At 32.8% G+C, this 16771-nt stretch overlaps 13 protein-coding genes across 13 annotated transcripts, besides 1 other annotated feature; 9 read left to right on the top strand and 4 right to left on the bottom strand.

Moving 5' to 3' along the window:
• Positions 1-328: 328 nt before the first annotated feature.
• On the top strand, positions 329-1897 carry TVAGG3_0998120 (dolichyl-phosphate-mannose-protein mannosyltransferase protein; the record flags this gene model as incomplete). The annotated part of the gene is made up of 1 exon (XM_001581330.1): positions 329-1897. One exon carries the CDS (start codon positions 329-331, stop codon positions 1895-1897), a length of 1569 nt encoding a protein of 522 aa, XP_001581380.1.
• A 497-nt stretch (positions 1898-2394) lies between these two features.
• On the top strand, positions 2395-3633 carry TVAGG3_0998110 (GTPase, IMAP family member-related family; the record flags this gene model as incomplete). Its single annotated transcript, XM_001581331.1, has 1 exon — positions 2395-3633. The coding sequence occupies one exon, from the start codon at positions 2395-2397 to the stop codon at positions 3631-3633; it is 1239 nt and encodes a 412-aa protein (XP_001581381.1).
• A 54-nt stretch (positions 3634-3687) lies between these two features.
• Positions 3688-5547, top strand: TVAGG3_0998100 (thioredoxin-like family; the record flags this gene model as incomplete). The annotated part of the gene is made up of 1 exon (XM_001581332.1): positions 3691-5277. The coding sequence occupies one exon, from the start codon at positions 3691-3693 to the stop codon at positions 5275-5277; it is 1587 nt and encodes a 528-aa protein (XP_001581382.1).
• Positions 5548-5675: 128 nt separating this feature from the next.
• TVAGG3_0998090 (RNA polymerase II transcription regulator recruiting protein) lies at positions 5676-6188 on the bottom strand (the record flags this gene model as incomplete). The annotated part of the gene is made up of 1 exon (XM_001581333.1): positions 5676-6188. One exon carries the CDS (start codon positions 6186-6188, stop codon positions 5676-5678), a length of 513 nt encoding a protein of 170 aa, XP_001581383.1.
• Positions 6189-7078: 890 nt separating this feature from the next.
• Positions 7079-7762, top strand: TVAGG3_0998080 (uncharacterized protein; the record flags this gene model as incomplete). The annotated part of the gene is made up of 1 exon (XM_001581334.1): positions 7079-7762. One exon carries the CDS (start codon positions 7079-7081, stop codon positions 7760-7762), a length of 684 nt encoding a protein of 227 aa, XP_001581384.1.
• Positions 7763-8138: 376 nt separating this feature from the next.
• On the top strand, positions 8139-8843 carry TVAGG3_0998070 (DNA binding; the record flags this gene model as incomplete). Its single annotated transcript, XM_001581335.1, has 1 exon — positions 8154-8714. The coding sequence occupies one exon, from the start codon at positions 8154-8156 to the stop codon at positions 8712-8714; it is 561 nt and encodes a 186-aa protein (XP_001581385.1).
• An 83-nt stretch (positions 8844-8926) lies between these two features.
• TVAGG3_0998060 (glycosyltransferase family) lies at positions 8927-11105 on the bottom strand (the record flags this gene model as incomplete). The annotated part of the gene is made up of 1 exon (XM_001581336.1): positions 9072-11105. One exon carries the CDS (start codon positions 11103-11105, stop codon positions 9072-9074), a length of 2034 nt encoding a protein of 677 aa, XP_001581386.1.
• Positions 11106-11236: 131 nt separating this feature from the next.
• On the top strand, positions 11237-11971 carry TVAGG3_0998050 (profilin (actin-binding protein) family; the record flags this gene model as incomplete). The annotated part of the gene is made up of 1 exon (XM_001581337.1): positions 11238-11606. One exon carries the CDS (start codon positions 11238-11240, stop codon positions 11604-11606), a length of 369 nt encoding a protein of 122 aa, XP_001581387.1.
• A 20-nt stretch (positions 11972-11991) lies between these two features.
• On the top strand, positions 11992-12539 carry TVAGG3_0998040 (structural constituent of ribosome; the record flags this gene model as incomplete). The annotated part of the gene is made up of 1 exon (XM_001581338.2): positions 11992-12492. One exon carries the CDS (start codon positions 11992-11994, stop codon positions 12490-12492), a length of 501 nt encoding a protein of 166 aa, XP_001581388.1.
• A 594-nt stretch (positions 12540-13133) lies between these two features.
• TVAGG3_0998030 (nuclear retention of unspliced pre-mRNA at the site of transcription) lies at positions 13134-13972 on the top strand (the record flags this gene model as incomplete). The annotated part of the gene is made up of 1 exon (XM_001291916.1): positions 13192-13953. The coding sequence occupies one exon, from the start codon at positions 13192-13194 to the stop codon at positions 13951-13953; it is 762 nt and encodes a 253-aa protein (XP_001291917.1).
• Positions 13973-14093: 121 nt separating this feature from the next.
• Positions 14094-14123: a mobile genetic element.
• Positions 14124-14658: 535 nt separating this feature from the next.
• TVAGG3_0998010 (G-protein coupled receptor kinase protein) lies at positions 14659-15483 on the top strand (the record flags this gene model as incomplete). Its single annotated transcript, XM_001581340.2, has 1 exon — positions 14666-15463. The coding sequence occupies one exon, from the start codon at positions 14666-14668 to the stop codon at positions 15461-15463; it is 798 nt and encodes a 265-aa protein (XP_001581390.2).
• Positions 15484-15827: 344 nt separating this feature from the next.
• Positions 15828-16193, bottom strand: TVAGG3_0998000 (phosphoprotein phosphatase protein; the record flags this gene model as incomplete). Its single annotated transcript, XM_001581341.1, has 1 exon — positions 15828-16193. One exon carries the CDS (start codon positions 16191-16193, stop codon positions 15828-15830), a length of 366 nt encoding a protein of 121 aa, XP_001581391.1.
• TVAGG3_0997990 (phosphoprotein phosphatase protein) lies at positions 16194-16760 on the bottom strand (the record flags this gene model as incomplete). Its single annotated transcript, XM_001581342.1, has 1 exon — positions 16194-16760. The coding sequence occupies one exon, from the start codon at positions 16758-16760 to the stop codon at positions 16194-16196; it is 567 nt and encodes a 188-aa protein (XP_001581392.1).
• Positions 16761-16771: the final 11 nt, after the last annotated feature.

Raw genomic sequence — 16771 nt, 5'->3', positions numbered from 1 at the left:
TGATTATCTCATATGAATCAAACAATATATCTTTCAATAAAAGCAATATTTACTTGTAAAAATCATCTTTAACATGAATAAATGGATGAAATAGTAAAATTTAGTTTGATAGAAAATATTTTACTGCTTTCGATAGTAATATTTGATATGTTAAGACATCTGAATGATCTGATATATTGAACAAGCTTCTATCATTCCAATAATGCGATTGATGAGATTCAATTGAAATTCTCTTATAATGAAAAGAAATTGATAAGAAACTTCACAATATCTCGTTGCTTAGAGTGAATTTGATATCCATTTTTCAAAATGAAATCATTTTGTTTGAATGTCTAGAACGATTGAAATCTTTGGTGTACCAAAAACTATGAGTGAAGATAAAGTTCTAGCTAAGTTCTCTCGTTTTGGAGAGATAAAACGTATCACTACTATTTCACATTCAAAAGGTCACTATTCAATCGAATTTGAAAATTCAAATCAAGCAAAAGATGCTTGCGAGTACGATTGCATCCAAATGGATGTATTGACCATTAGAGTTTATCTTAAAGTTCATGATAAATTGAAGACAATCAGCAATTATAGCTGGTCATTATTTTCCCTAAAACAGATATTAATCATATTATTAGTAGCAATTATATCTTTCCTTACGCACATTCCAAATTTAGAATTTCCTAACGAAGTTTGCTTTGATGAAGTTCATTTTGGAGGATTTATTACAGATTATATTAATAAAGTTAGGTTTTTTGATATACATCCACCGCTTACCAAGCTTTTATATGCAAAATACGCCAAAATGGTCGGATACAACGGAGATTTCAACTTTTCTGCTGTTAATGACGGTGATCCAGCAACATACACATCAGATTTTTACGTTAAACTCAGATACTTACCAGCTACATGCGGAATGTTAGTTGCTCCTATCCTTACTGCTTCATGTATTTTAAGATTCCAAAATTTACCAGTTTCTTTCATGGTTGGTGTTTTGTTTGCTCTTGATTTCACATCGATTACTCAGAGTAGGTTCATATTAACAGATGCAATTGTTTATTTCTTTGTTTCAATGACAATTTTCTTTTCATGTTTATTATATCATCGTGAATCATGGACAGTTATATTCTTCCAGATCCTTTTCGGATCTGCAGCATTTTGTTCTAAGTTTGCTGCAGGAAGCTGCTTGATTTTAGTTGGATTTTCAAATTTCAATCTTTGTATTCGAAGAAAGTTTGGATTTGTTGCATTAGTTATTCGTGGAATCTTTTGTGTATCAGTATTAATTGCAATGCTCTTCGGAACAATCTATTTACACCTTAAATTAACTCCAATTGTTGGATTTGGTGATCAATATGCTGCTCCAGATTTCAGAAGCTTACCAATGCTCAAACAAATTATAGAGATGCTTAGACTGATGTATGTTTATAACAGAGACCTTGAATTTACTCATCCATATTCATCAAAGTGGTATGAGTGGCCAATATTCGCAGCAACGCCAACTCTGATATATAGTAATTCCATGTTTACCAGAATTATCTGTATTTTCAACAATCCCGTCTCTGCATTTGTATCTTGCGTTGGAGGAATCCTCGCAGTCTTTGTTTGGAAGTACGAATGGACACTTTCATATTTATTCTCTTATTTGCCGTTTATTCTCGTCACAAGAGTAACTTGGACATATCATTACGAAGTTGCTTTGATGTTCGGAATCTGTTGCTACGCGTTTGTGTTAGGAAAACTTAGTAAGCCAATGATGTATTGTTTGACTTGTTTAACAATTGTTTTGGCAATTGCTGCATTTGCTTACTACATGCCATGGTTGTATGGGCTGCAACTTTCATTAAAGCAAATTGCACAAAGAACGATTTGGACTAGAACAAGAAAACTTTGGGGATTTGAAAAATAATTTTAATGTTTTATTTTAATTTACAAATTGCTCAACTAAATAAATATAGTTTTTATAATGTAATCATCTTTTTCATATATAGTTCTTTCTGTGAAAAAAAATCCAATAAATTTTCTTTTCATTTACCAAATACGAATAAAACCATAAAAAACTAGGTCACTGAATTTCTTTTATTTAGCTTATTATCATTGAAACTTTTTTCACTTTTCAATTTCTATCACAAATTCATTGATTCGGTGCTTGTTATTTAAAGGGCTAATATACTCAATACCTGATCATATCATAATCTCTCTATCTCACAATCACACACGCAAAAAAAAAAAATTCAATAAGGTGGTAAAAATTTCAAAGTGAAATGAAATACAAATAAAAAACCATGATGTGTTCCAAAAATAATATCATTGATATAGAGAATTCAAATAAGTAATAATTATAGGTTATAAGAATTGAATGGGATTTAAAACTAACAATTTTCAATTTTCACTTCATTTTTTCACATGCAAAACCAAAATAATGTTGTTGTGATGTTTATTGGGGACACAGGATCAGGAAAAAGTTCCCTAGGAAACCTATACTTAAAAGAAACAGTATTTGAAACAAGTCAAAAGCCATCTGCATGTACTTTAGACCCTACCAGACATGCAAATTTTGTAAATGGTATGGAGAGGGTTGTCATTGACACAGAAGGTTTCGATGATGGCGATCATATCACAGAAGAGCAGATTCAAAAACTTGCTCAGTATCTAAAGAATTTCGAAGTCGGAATTAATGCAATTGGAATTGTTATACAAGCTCAATTAATGAGATTAACAAGGGGCGTAAAGGATGTCATTAAGTTTGTGTATGACGCTTTTGGAGATGTGATCCTCTCTCATCTCTGTGTCTTTTGGACTTTCAGCAAGAAAGACTTTCCAGATAGACAAATTAGGGAGCAACAATATAAACCAATGCTTGCAAAATATTTGCAAGAAATTTCAGGTGCTAAAACCCTTCCTAACATTCCATTCTATTATGTAGACACCCAAAAGCCAGATAAGGAATTTTGTGTTCAAAGCATGACTCAGTTCCATGGCTGGGCAGTAAGTCGCCAGAAATTCAGCTCCTCTCAGATCAATGAAGCAACATTCGGCTACTATACAGAAACAGAAACAGAGGAAAGGGTCAAGGTTGATACTTTCACAGAAGGCAAAATCACATATGAAAAGTTCATTGACCGTGTTAGAAGCAAGATTATTCCCAATAACAATAAGAATGCTATTCACTACACAAACTGGGAAACTACCAAAGAATACCTTGAAAAGATCGAAGAAGTTACAGAAGAAAAGCAGAATAATGTTTTGTCTGGATATGTTTACGAGAATGGCAATAAATACGAAGTCAGACATGATTTAGTTAGAGAGGTCAAATTTTACTTTAGGACTAATGAAAGGAAGGAAGGCAACTGGTCAATTGCAAAAGAAAACAAAGTTCTCGTCGGAGAAACAAAGACAAATGAAGAAATAACAGAGAAAAACTGGGTAGAAATTGTTGAAGGAGGATTTAATCAGATTACTGCCTCTTTCAAACGTATCGTCAAGATTAGCCCAGATGGTGAACCAAGTTTTGGAGAGTTTCAAGAAATTTCAGGTACAAGAAAGGTTAATTTTATCAAAAACGAACCAATCATAATTAATAAACGTTCTGGTGGATGGTGGAAAGCCGTGGCTGGAGCTGTGGTAGGAAGTTTCTTTCTCTAAACTTTTTCTAATTTTTTTTGTCAGATTGACAACAATTGTGTCACATTTCTGTCAGAAATGTTTTCCTTCCTCATTTCATTAGGTCTCTCAATATATCTACCTTATTCGGATACCGAGCGCATTGCTATTCAGTTTTGGGATAACGAAACTATCAATAATTATTCCGCAAATATCCCTAATTTTGCGTTATTAGTTGTAAATCCAAATGACCCAGACAATACTTATGGAGCTTTAGCATCATTTGCATCAGCAGGCAGTCTGGTTTCTAAGGATATTGTAATTGGCTACACATATCCATCAGAAATCCAAGAGATAATGGAAAGCTTTGAAGGACAGCTTCCAATTGTAATGTGTATCAGTAACGGTCAGGTGTTTACCTCATTCGAGCTACCTAGCCAGGAAACTTACATTCTTAAACAACTTGATTCAATTTTCTACGGACCAATGGATATGTTAGAATCACCAGAAGATTGCAACAAGTATCTTACTAACCTTGACTACACAATCATCGCACGCGCTAACAATATTGACGATGCAATGTATCTTTTAGAAATAAGCTTACCACAACTCGGAACATGTGGTATAATTCTTGGTTCTACAAAGATGTTTGAGACTATTGGTGCTGCTGACTACCCATTTGCTATATTCAGAAGAGATGATTTAGTTATTGCGCCAATTGAGAATTCAACAGAGTCACTTTTGAATGCATCAATTCCATATTATGCTATTTTCAGTGACGAAGACTTTGCAGACCCAGAAACAATCGTTGTCGGCTTAATGAACCCAGATATGGTCGAAAATCAAGAAATAAGTGACGCATTGTTCGAAATTTCCACGAAATTCCCTGAAGTCAAGGTCGGCATCATCACAGATCAACAAATGAACTATGCTTATCGAATGATAGATTATATTCCCGAAAAATTCCCAGCATTAGCCATTTTTAACTTCGAGCAAGGCTACTACTATTCAACAGGATTCCTCCAGAACATCACAATCGGTCCAGAATGGACAGAAAAAGTGGTTGATCTTTTGAATGGAATCTTGAACGGAACAGTCAAGAAGATGTTGTTGTCAGAAGATATCCCACAGACCCAGGAGAATCCAAACTTCGTCAAAGTGGTCGGAAAGAACTTTGATGAGTTCATTTCGGATAATGAAAAGAGTTCTTGCATCATGTTCATCAATGGCAATAAAATGGATGGTTTCTCTGATGTCTTTGAAGAGATTGCAAACGAATTTAATAAGAATGGAACAGATAAAATTAAATTCGGTTTCTTCAACATTTTGACAAACGCTGCCGAATCAATGCCACGTCTTTTAAGAGTTCCTCATGTCGAATTGTTCATTGCTGGTAAGAATAAGTCAGTTCCAATGCTTGATATATTAAATAGAAACGGTTTCATCAGATTTTTGGCCGAAAACCTTCCAGAATTGAATATTGAAGCACCAAAGATGGAGAATGAGGATGGATGGAGTCTTATCCGTATCTATTCCAAGAATCTCAACCAATACGGCGGAAAGGACAGAGAATTACTCGAAAATTATATTAACGAACTCACAAAGAAGATGCCGCCAATGCCTGAAATGCCTGAAGATGAAGAATACTCTGATGATGAAGAAGTTAATATTAACGAGGAATTATAAACCATAATTGGTATATTGGTTAACTATTTTTAGTTTTATTTTTTCTAATTCTATTGAAATTTAACTTGAATTCAAAATAAATTTCAAAAATTATAAAAAGAGTTTGACCATAATTAGAATATTCATGATGTATAGTTATTTTTGATGCGATTACACCAAGTTTCACATTAAAATTCGATATTGACAATTTAAAATCTCTCCATCACTCCATAGATTCGAATCATTTTAATTTAGATCACATATATTTCAGTAAGATCTGGTGTTTGCTTGTCTAAATGCATATGTTAATATTAATTTCAAAATATTTTCTAAAATTATGAACATATAAAACAAACAGTTTAAATACAAAAGAATAGATAATCAAAACGATACTCTATAATATCTAACATTTAATAAGATTATTCAGAAATAGGATTCTTATTCCTAAGCACTGAATACCAACGATTCTTCACTGCGCATGATGTACGACCAGGGAGCTTTGTTGCGATAAGTGTCCAATGGTTTCCATGCTTCTTTCTTTCAGAAATAATCAATTCATCTTCCCACTTTTCAAACCGTGTCTTTTTGACTTCAGGATGCAGTCTATAGAGCCATCTTTCCTTGCACTGTATTGGTGTTCTTCCTGGAACTTTCTCTGCAACTAAATCCCATAAAATTGGTGATTGGCTTTGAACAGCTTTCTTTAACAAGTTGTCCTCTTCCTGTGACCATGATCCTTTTGTGTAAACTTTTTGAGGATGTTCTTCATCATTCTTCATGGATGTTTCATCATCGGATAGATGTTCAAAAATTGGATTCAAATTGATTTCAAGTGGAGAATGATATGTTGGGAAAGGAAGAGATAAGATACTTGGAAGAGCCAAAGGCTTACTGATATTTTGGTAGAGAGTTGATTGCATGCAAATAGCCATAATTTTTATATTTCTTGCAAATTAATTCTTAATACTTCAGAATTTTACGGTTTTGACGATAAAAATCTTATCAATTATTGACTTTGAATTCTTATAAAATTGAATGCCATTGATTCAAAAGGTTTCTAATTTCTAAATGATATAACCGATGTTATCCATAGTGATATATGTGATTGTTATTCGTATGGCTATGAGAATATCTAACCTATTGAATTGAATTCATTGTGAAATCCATCGTTAAAAAATCAATGACAGCGTTAGTTTTCATTCAAAATTGCATCCTCTATTTTTGCAATCATCAATTAAACATGATAATTAGATTCTCATGGTTGTGGCATTAAAGAACATTTGCAAGTTGGTTCCAAATTTTCAAGACGATGATTTTTTTGATTTTGATGATGGATAGATATCAAACACATAGAGACAAATTGATAGATTAAGTAATGAAGAAAATTGGAATAGCATTTTGAAGATGATATTATCAAAATTTATATTCGATTTTATTTGATGCTTAAAGATATGTATTCTGATAATAAATTGAATGCACAACATTAAGATTGAGCAAAATCAGATATAGACTTGGACGAAACGAAATTAATTTGGTACATTTTCTATTTCGAAATTTCTTAAGTATTTTTCACCGCATAGTTCTCACAACAATCTACTCTGGATTCCTGTAGGGACAGCTCTAATCATATTTTTGAATATCCGAGAATTTTTGAAGTTTCTTCCTTTTTCCCGAAATTTTCAATCACAGGCGTGAAGTATAATTGAAAATTAATACCATACGGGCGTAAGTGCACCCTTAACCAAAATTTTAATTTACATTACAAATGAAGATAACTAAAGTTATTCTTAAAATTCTCGGCGTATTGTTGCAAACTTTTTTCATGATTTTCATATCTTATTACAACATATACCACTATATCAAGTTGTGCATATATGGAACCAAACTAATCAAGTTTCCAGGAATTCCAAAAAAGTTTCCAAAATGGATAAAGATTAACTATTTCTGGGAGAAATATTATAAGCCATATCAGACAATTAATATCACTATCAACAAGGAAATCATAGAATATTTTCGAAATGAGACAAAAGATTTCTCACGTCATCAAGTTTTTCAAGGTAGAAAGCTGATTGATTTCCAAGATTTATTGTTATATAACAGATTCTATACATTAAGTGACGAAGATGTTACTCCTTTAGGTAAGTTTGGCATGAGAGACTTTCTATTTCGTTATGATCATAATCATTTTGATGGAATAGATTATTCATTTATTAATAAAGTAGGCTGCATATTTGAAGGAATCTTCTCAGATTACGCTGAGTTACATCAGGCAGATCAAAAAATCATTGATTTGATTAAAGAATTTGCAAAATACACAAAATTCACAGAAGATTTCACATTTATAGAAATTGGGACACCAGCAGTCGGAACATTTAGACCTACCGTAACAATAGATTATAAAACAGGTGAGTATAAATGGGTTGGCGAATTTATGTTAGAAAAATATGGTTTTAAAAAACTTCATGTTGTTACATGTCGATGGTCGAAGAAAACTACAAAGCGATAGAAAAAATTATCAAATCTTTAATTAAAAGTACTAGTAAATGTTCCCAAATGTAATAAAATATGTTTACTATGATAATAATTTTTATTTTTTGATTTTTATTTTTTGAATGAGCAGAAAATTTGGTTTCCCTAGTGATTTGATGATGTTTAGTACATCTACTATTCATAAGTGAGTGTACCTCTGTTACTAAATTTTCTAATCAATTCACAGCATATCTTCCAAAAATCGGAGGAAAAAGATACACGAACAACATATACTTGATAAATTAAGAATGTGGACATATGTATATCGAAATACCCAGACTTATTTCAAGAAGGATATGGTGGAAACCTATCCTCGTTTTTTTTTTTTATTTATTTATTTATTTATTTCATATCAAAGTCATAAAAAAATGGATTTTGATCCTCCGACATTGGAAGAGCCGATGCGTTCTCTAATGCCGGTACAAATCCAGCAGCAAAACTCACCTCCCAAACCAAAAAGACCTCCGAATGCGTACAATTTGTACTATATTGAAATGCAACCTAAAGCAAAAGCCGAACACCCGCTTTTAGGAGGTAACGAAGTATCAAAATTGATAGGTCAACAGTGGGGTGCGATGACAGAAGAGCAAAAACGACCTTATATTGAAAAAGCTAATGAAATTCGAGAACAGTTTCGTCGAGAAAATCCAAATTGGCACTACGAAAAGAATTCTGAAAAACAGCCATCCAAAAGAAATAAGAAAATGGCAATGACAAACATGTATTACGATTTTCATGAAGTCAATCAACAGCAACAGTTCGAAAATGAAGCAACCAATAACCTGTTTCTCATAGGAGCCACTGCTCTTGCCCAGTATATATTAAGTCGAAAAGATTTACAAGATGATGTTGCTAATTTCATCAAAAATCAAAAAGGAGATGCCAACATATCCTTTGAGTTAGATCAGCACTTTTTACTTACTCAATAATAATATAAATGTCTGTTTGATTTTTTATAATTAAATACCATGATTTTTTGGCAATCCAACTTTTTTATGAGAACATAGAACTCTATGCTAATTATTTTGAGTCATTAAATATAGGATTCAAATAATTTATTTGAAAACATTTTTGATTGATTTAAATATTTCGCATTTAGTTGTTCTGTAAATCGGCACATTAATAAAGATAATTATGATTCATAGATATACACGATAAAAAAGTATTTTGTTAAATTATCCATTTGATATTTGCTGTTTCAGATAAACCAAGCAGGAAATTTGTATAGATATAACATACAAGATTTTATATAATAACACAAAATAAAAATATTATATGAAAATTACTTATCTTCTAACTTCTTCAAATTGTTCGTTAGCAAGACCCCAATCAGGCATATCAGGATAGTTAACAAGTAGTGGGGATGAGCCATTACATATGTAATCATTGATAATTTGCTCATGATCTTGCATACAAGGTCTTTGAACGTTCTTTCTAATATGATGTTGGTGCAGAAGTGGTGCATCAAGTGTATATGATACGTATCCGTTTAGCAAACGCATCATTTTTCCATTAAATGCAGCATCAACGTTTGGATTGCCAGGATATTCATGGAAACCACCGATCGCACCCCAGAGATCCTTAGAAAGCATTATAAAATCACCGGATCCGCAGAGAATTGCGTATTCTTTGAATGAAGGTTGATCATCAATGATTTGGGTATGGACAACAAGGGTTCCACACCTTTCTTTTATGTTCGGAATCGTTCTAACGTCGGATTGAGATCCCATTTTCGGCATAATTTCATCTATTGTTAAATTACTTTCCCAATTCTCTCTTAGATCCCATCTGAACACTCTATATAAAGTTCCTCTGTTGAATTGCTTACCAGCGGCCGCTTCAAATATCTCTGGAGAAATAATATCATCTGGATTTAAAGCAGCAATCATTTTTCCTGATGCTCTCCTGATTCCTATATTCTTAGCGATATATTCCAGGAATTGCATTGTAGTATTGAGCTTTCTGGCCAGATGATAATGAGTTAATACAGGAACTGTTATGAATCTGAACCTGTTTTGAAGGGCAATAGGTATATCGACAACATCTTGAAGCTTTGGCTTGTTTCCTGGTGGCGCGTAATCTACGAAAACAACTTCAAAATTCGCTAATGGCCCTGCAAGTAAATTATATTCAAGAGCTTTGACGAAATTGTTCGTACGCGCTAGGAAACCGTTACTAAAATTATCGTTTCGGCCAACTACGACTAAGGAAAGGTATGGTTTTTTATCCCAAACGTTTTGGAAGTGTTTAAATTCTTCTTTAAGCATTTCCTTGACATCAGCGTTCGGATCTCCTACTAATGCAGTCTGTTCTGAAAGCGGAGAAGTTTCATTTACCATTGGATATTCGAGAAAAGTTACATTACACGTTTGAGGAACAACAGTAAGAATAGCTTCCTTCATAGAGATATTTGTTGCACCATGAATTGAGAAATGGCCTTGTTTTCCTTCTTTCATCTGTTTTCTCAAAAATTTTGCAGCAATATCTGCATCCATGCTATGTACTTCTGATCCTTTTTTGATAAATACCTTTGTGTGGCCAACTGCATCACATTCTCTTGCTGCTCGCATTAATGGATTATCTAAATCATCAACAGCTTTGCTATCAACTGTATAAGGTACATCAACGTATAATCCACCATATTGCATGACAACTTTGAGTATTTGCGGAGAGTTTGCTTGAGGTAATGCGATAACAAAAGGAATTCCTTTGTTCATTAAGTATTGGAGTAAAGAATCGAAGTATTTGTGAACTGCTTTGACCATTTCTAATTTCTGATTTACTACTGAATGACGTTTAATCTCAGGTTGATAAACAATGAAGGCGCTTTTGAATGATAGGTTTGCAAAATAGTCGTCGCTACTATGCCCATATATATCAAAATCAATGATGCTCTTAACAGCCGTATACGGGATGTTTTTCCTTTGATATTTGCGAACAAGCGCTGCTCCGATGGATGTGTGTGATCCAATTATCAGCATTCGCTTTGAATCATAGTCATCTTTCGATGATTCGTAATCAAATATGCGGCGAACTTCGTGATGATAAAATTTTCTATCAATGCAGTTATCTTCATCTCTTTTTAGTTTTTTGTAAATAAATTTTGCACTATCAGGAGATTTTTTGGTTGATGGGATTGTAATTTCAAGCCATTTATTCTTTTTCGTCAAATCTCTTACACGAGCAAAATTTTTTGCATAAGCAAGTGATGCAATCCCGTAAATTAAGCAACTAATGCCTAAAATAAACGAAAATATGAGTGATGGATGTCTTAATAATAGCCGTTTAACATGAAACCACTTTCTCCTTTCGCGCAGCATGTTGACACTTTTTTAGAATTTACAAATTGAATGTTCTCCAAAATTTTTCATATCTCAACAATGTGAATAATAATTTATCATAAAATCTGACTCGATTTTGACACCTTTTTATTTGTCAGTTTTCATTTGAATATGAGTTGGCAATCACAATTGGAATGCATCAAAGACTTCTGCACGGGATGTGCTATAATTGGACTCAATGGAATAACGTATGCTACAGAAGGCTCTTGGCCATCCTTACCCGAAGAAAACCATTCTTACACATATTTCTTTGCAAATGACGCTGAACACCATCCTCTTCTTTTTGCAAATGACGTTAAATATTTTGTTAACATGATGTCTTCGATGAAAGTCTTAGCCATTCACGGGAAGAATGCAATAGCCCTACATCGCACAAATTCGGCTTTCGTAGCTGCATATACGGATGGAACTATTGATGCAGGATTACTACTGAAAATCGTTACAGTTCTTGCAGATTACTTGCAAGGAAACGGAATCTAATATCATTTCAGAACTTTCTTTTGATATTAGGAACTTTTCGACATTGGAAAATTGAATGCTACTATTCACAAAGATACTTTATGATTAGCAAGCAGAATTACCACTGTTATTTCATTATATATTTCAATAAGTTTTACGTTTAATGCAAAATATATTGTTTGTTTAAAAATAATTTCTATCAAAAGCTATTCTTTTTAAAAGCATTTAAAGTTTTACTGTTTAAATTTTGTTCATCTGAAATCGAAACATGATCAGATTTCTTGAACAACACAAATACTTATTCTTCATACTATAAATTGCTGAATGGGATATCTCACAAATCATACTTTGCAAAAAGAATTGCTTTCGAGATTAAAATTAATTCCGTAATGCAATTAATAATTCAATGAGTTATCATATAAGGTGTCTATTTTTATCATTAAAACTCCAAAATTTACAAAAAGATAGTTCTAAGACGGTTTTTATCGTTTTGGTCAAGCCTTTTGCAATGCAGATCTTCGTTAAGACTCTGACCGGCAAGCACATTACCCTCGAAGTTGAGCCAACAGACCGTATCGAGGACGTCAAGGCTAAGATCCAGGACAAGGAAGGTATCCCACCGGACCAGCAGCGTCTCATTTTCGCCGGCAAGCAACTCGAAGATGGCAACACACTCCAGGATTACTCCATCCAGAAGGATTCTACACTCCACCTCGTTCTTCGTCTTCGTGGTGGTGGCAAGGAAGCTTATGAGCCATCTCTTCGTATTCTTGCCGAAAAGACAAACGTTAAGCGTTCTGTCTGCCGCAAGTGCTATGCCCGCCTTTCCGAGCGTGCTCAACAATGCCGCCACAAACAATGCGGCCATTGCAAGTCCATCCGTCCAAAGAAGGCTGGTAAGGAGTAAATTGCTTCGTTTATAATAAATTTTACAGATTTATCTTCGATTTGAAATGTATTTGTTTTTTAATTACAAATAGCAATTAAGGAAAAAAAATCAAAATCCATATCAAAGAAAACATTATTCAAAATGAAAAGATATCATTGACTTAAATGTTTTCCATGTGAAAGTAAATAATTTAGTCAGAAGATTGTAGTGTATTTTTAGAATAAAATATTCATAAAAAAATATATGTAAAGAAGAAAGTTTTAGTAATTTGAATTTCACTGGGTTACTAATGAACTAGTAGATCTTTAATAATTTGGTTAAAATTTTTTAAAATGAAGTTTGATATCTAATTAAATTCTGTGTGTTAGTATATTTTAAAATTGGTGCGCTCAGAAATCTTTAGTCATCAAATTCAGACGGGGAAAGAAAGATTTCATCAGCGCGTTTAAAGATACATACTTTAACCTATTATGGCTCTGTCAAACCGTTTGTTTTGTGTCTAACAAACATCAAAATGGGGAATCTTTTGGACGAAGGTGCAGTCCCTTTTAGAATAAAAATGATGATTTGGCCTGATTTAAGTCATAATTATTGTGTAATAATGCTTATTTCATGAATTTTGAGCAATATTTAAAAAATGTCACTTTTTGGAACACCATTTTGAATTCACGACTAAAAGCTCTTGCAGATCGAAACAGAAAAAATATAGAGAAAACCATGAATGAAACACATGGCAAATTCGTATCTAATATCCAGCAACAAAGTATTGAACAAAAGAATCGAGAATTAAAGGAACAAGAAGAATTTGAAAAGAGGCAAAAGGTTCTTGAATTTAAAAAAGCCCAAGAAGTTATCGCAGTTGAAAATGATGCCGAAATTGATGAAAAAATTAATAAGCAATTAACAGATAGCTGGTCATTAGTCGTTACAAGATTCCAAAGACAGTTCGAAGAATCAAAAGATCTTAGAATTGATCTTGCAGGACCAGAAGTTTACGAAGAACAAGAAAATGATGATCATCGCGTAAAGTTCTTGAAAGGAATATTCAAAGAATGGCGTTATAGATTGAATGAACTTCCAGATGAAGAACTAGCTCAGAAAAGAGATGAGTTATGCAATATGTGGTATTGTTTATTTGCATTACAGCCAGTGTTTGATGGTCTAAACAATAGAACATTAAGCACAGAATTAACAGTTAATATTGAAAGAATCGTTGATGCATTGAAGAAAACAGATTTTAGTAAAGCCTACGGTGCATACAATGATTTAGCCATTGGAAATAATGTATGGCCAATAGGTGTTACTCAATATTCAATTCATTGGAAATTTTCAATGGATCTTATGGATTCCAAAAATGTTCTTCATATTTTTAATAGTGAAGCTGGTAGAAATGCTGTCTTATCTCTACGGAGATTCATTAATATATACAAGCAGATTCATAATCCTGAAAATGCGAATAAACCTATATCAATAATTTAATAAATTTACCAAAATAAATATCACTAGTTTTTAGTTCATTTTTTGTGTGGTGACTCGATTCATGAAATATAACAATAAACTCACTGTTTTAATGAGAATTTGGAGTTTGGTAAATTGCGAATTCGCAAGATTTCTGACTTGAGTAGGTGACAAAAGTGCATACTCTTAAACAACCGTCGGATTTCCGGGTGAAATCGTGACACACTTTCGTCTTTCGTAGGCAGTGGTGGTTGTTACAAAAGGTAACTTCGAATGTAGCGTGAAATCTGCAAAAAAAATTCTGAAATTTGAATGGAGAACACAAAAATTGAATAGTTTACGTCAATAAAAAAGAGAAAAATGAAGCCAATGTGTCTCGAACCTAGGACTTAGAGCAGCAATCCCACTGTTTATCAAATTACACTACATGCATCTCTCACCTCAGTGAATGAGATCAACTATATGATAACTTTTTCCCCATTATATTCTTGTGGAAAAGTGACAAATAGCAACTTTGACCCTCTCTCTTTCTGACTTCTATTAGAAACATGTTCACATTATTAAAAGTTATTCTGAAAATTGCTAATATGATTAAAATGGTCAATTTTTTCCAATTGCGAATCTGGATAAATTTTCCAATGAAGAATCAAACCATCACCTCTGAAAATTTGCTACAAATATATTCAAAATATTGTGAATGCTTTGAATATAATTGAAATATACTTATTCTAAAATGGACTTTGAAGCATACATTGACGACTTTTCCTTCATTGGCAATGGCTCTGAGGGATCTGTATATCGCATCGATGAAGACAATGCTATTAAAATATTAAAAAAACCAGACCAAATAACACTCGAAACTCAAAAAACAATATATGACGAACTTTCAAAGGAAGAAATCTGCTATATCATTCCATCATATGATGTCTTGTACATAAACGATTCATTCGGCTTAACAATGAAGTTTTTCCCTTACAATCTCGAAACATTAATTAACGAAGGAATTTCTATTAGAGATGCTTTGCACATCGCAAAACATATACTCTGCGGGTTGTATCAGCTTTACAGTCATGGTTACATTTGGTTGGATTGCAACCCAAGAAACATTCTCATGGGCGATAATATGATTCCTCAATTTACAGATATTGGCAATGCTTCTAAAGTTGACAATTCAAACGAACTCCAAGATATTGATAAAAACAAAACAATATGCACTCCACTTTACGCTGCACCAGAAGTAATACTTTACTATAAAGCTTCTTACAAGTCTGATATCTTCTCATGGGGCGTATTGCTTTACCAATTGTTGACTCAGAAATATGCTTTACTTAGTGAAGAATTCTATGATAGCGAATCAAATGACTATATCACTGAATACTTAAAATTCCAGGTTAACGTTGATTGCGCTGAATTTCAATGTCTTGATGAATTGACCAAGAGCGTCATCCTTGGATGCCTTTCTATGAATCCTTATGAAAGGATGTCCTTCAGTGACGTATTTGGTAGCGGAATATTTGAAAAATACATTTAATTTCTGATTAATTTTTGTTATTTATTCTTTTTCTCTCTATTTGTAAATATATGTATCTTTATTTATAATTTTTTATTAAGTTACTTCATTTCTATTGTACTTTGGTTATTCACCTAAAGTGATTTTCTCATATTATAATAATCATTCGAATTATTTCGATGAATCTTTAACAAATTCACATGGTTTTGGATGGTTAATGTTCTAATCCAATATGTCACCGTATATAATAATAAAATATAATCTGCTGGATATTTTCAATGAACAACTTTTGTTTCATGTTAACAGCAGTAACTTTCAATTACATGAGATAGGTATTTATTATTATAGAAACATTATCATTTATATATCGAATTAAGAAAAATAATTAAGAAAAATATAATGGTGGTGTACCTGTCTGTGCAGGTCTACGTCTTTCTTGAGGTACAGCTTCAAAAATGATTTCTTCTTTGCTTCCAGGGCCAGTATATCCATACTTTAAAATTGCTGCCTTATTATTACTAACATATCCATAGTTTGGAGCCGACCATACATTAACAAGCTTATTGTCATAATACCATTTAATTCCTTCATTAACCAATTGATGGGATCTTGTGATAAAATCTAAATTGTTATCTTCGACAAACTTTTCTACCATATCTTGACCAAAAATATAACCTTGACCTCTGAATGATTTTTCGTATCCTTTGAAATTTTCTATATCTGATGGGTCGCTCCAAGTAATGTCGGCCATTCATCCGGTTTTTGGTATATCGCAGACTCGATCTATTGTATTAATTTTTCTGATGTAAACAAGCTCGGGCGACAATCCACCGTGGATACTTAAAACTTTTCCATCAGTTAAAGCTGCAAGAGGTAAGCAATTAAATAACATATTAAACATCTCATATATCTGATTTCCAAAGAAGTGCTTCTGGCATTCATCAAAAAAGCCATAAACTGAATTAATGTTTTTATCTTCGTGGTTGCCTCTAAGAAGATAAATTCTGCCTGTTTTAATCTTCCAAGCTAACAAGTAGCATATTGTGTCAATTGAATAATAACCTCGGTCAACGTAATCGCCCATAAAAAGAAATTGGTTGTTTTCTTCACCTCCTGCTACTCTGAATAATTCAAAAAGATCTTCTAGCTGGCCATGAATATCACCGCAGAAAATGATTGGAGACTTAAGTTCTAATAAGTTACTTTCTGCCAAAATAATGTCCATAGATTTCTTTATTAGGCTAATGATCTGGTCTTGGCTAATAGGAATGGCGTTTTGGATATTATGAATAATCTCATCGACGTTTAGCTCTTCCATCTTTTATAAAA

Source organism: Trichomonas vaginalis, chromosome I (assembly GCF_026262505.1).
Source record: "Trichomonas vaginalis G3 chromosome I, whole genome shotgun sequence".
NCBI classification, from domain to species: domain Eukaryota; phylum Parabasalia; order Trichomonadida; family Trichomonadidae; genus Trichomonas; species Trichomonas vaginalis.
This window is presented reverse-complemented; position numbering and strand designations above follow the sequence as displayed.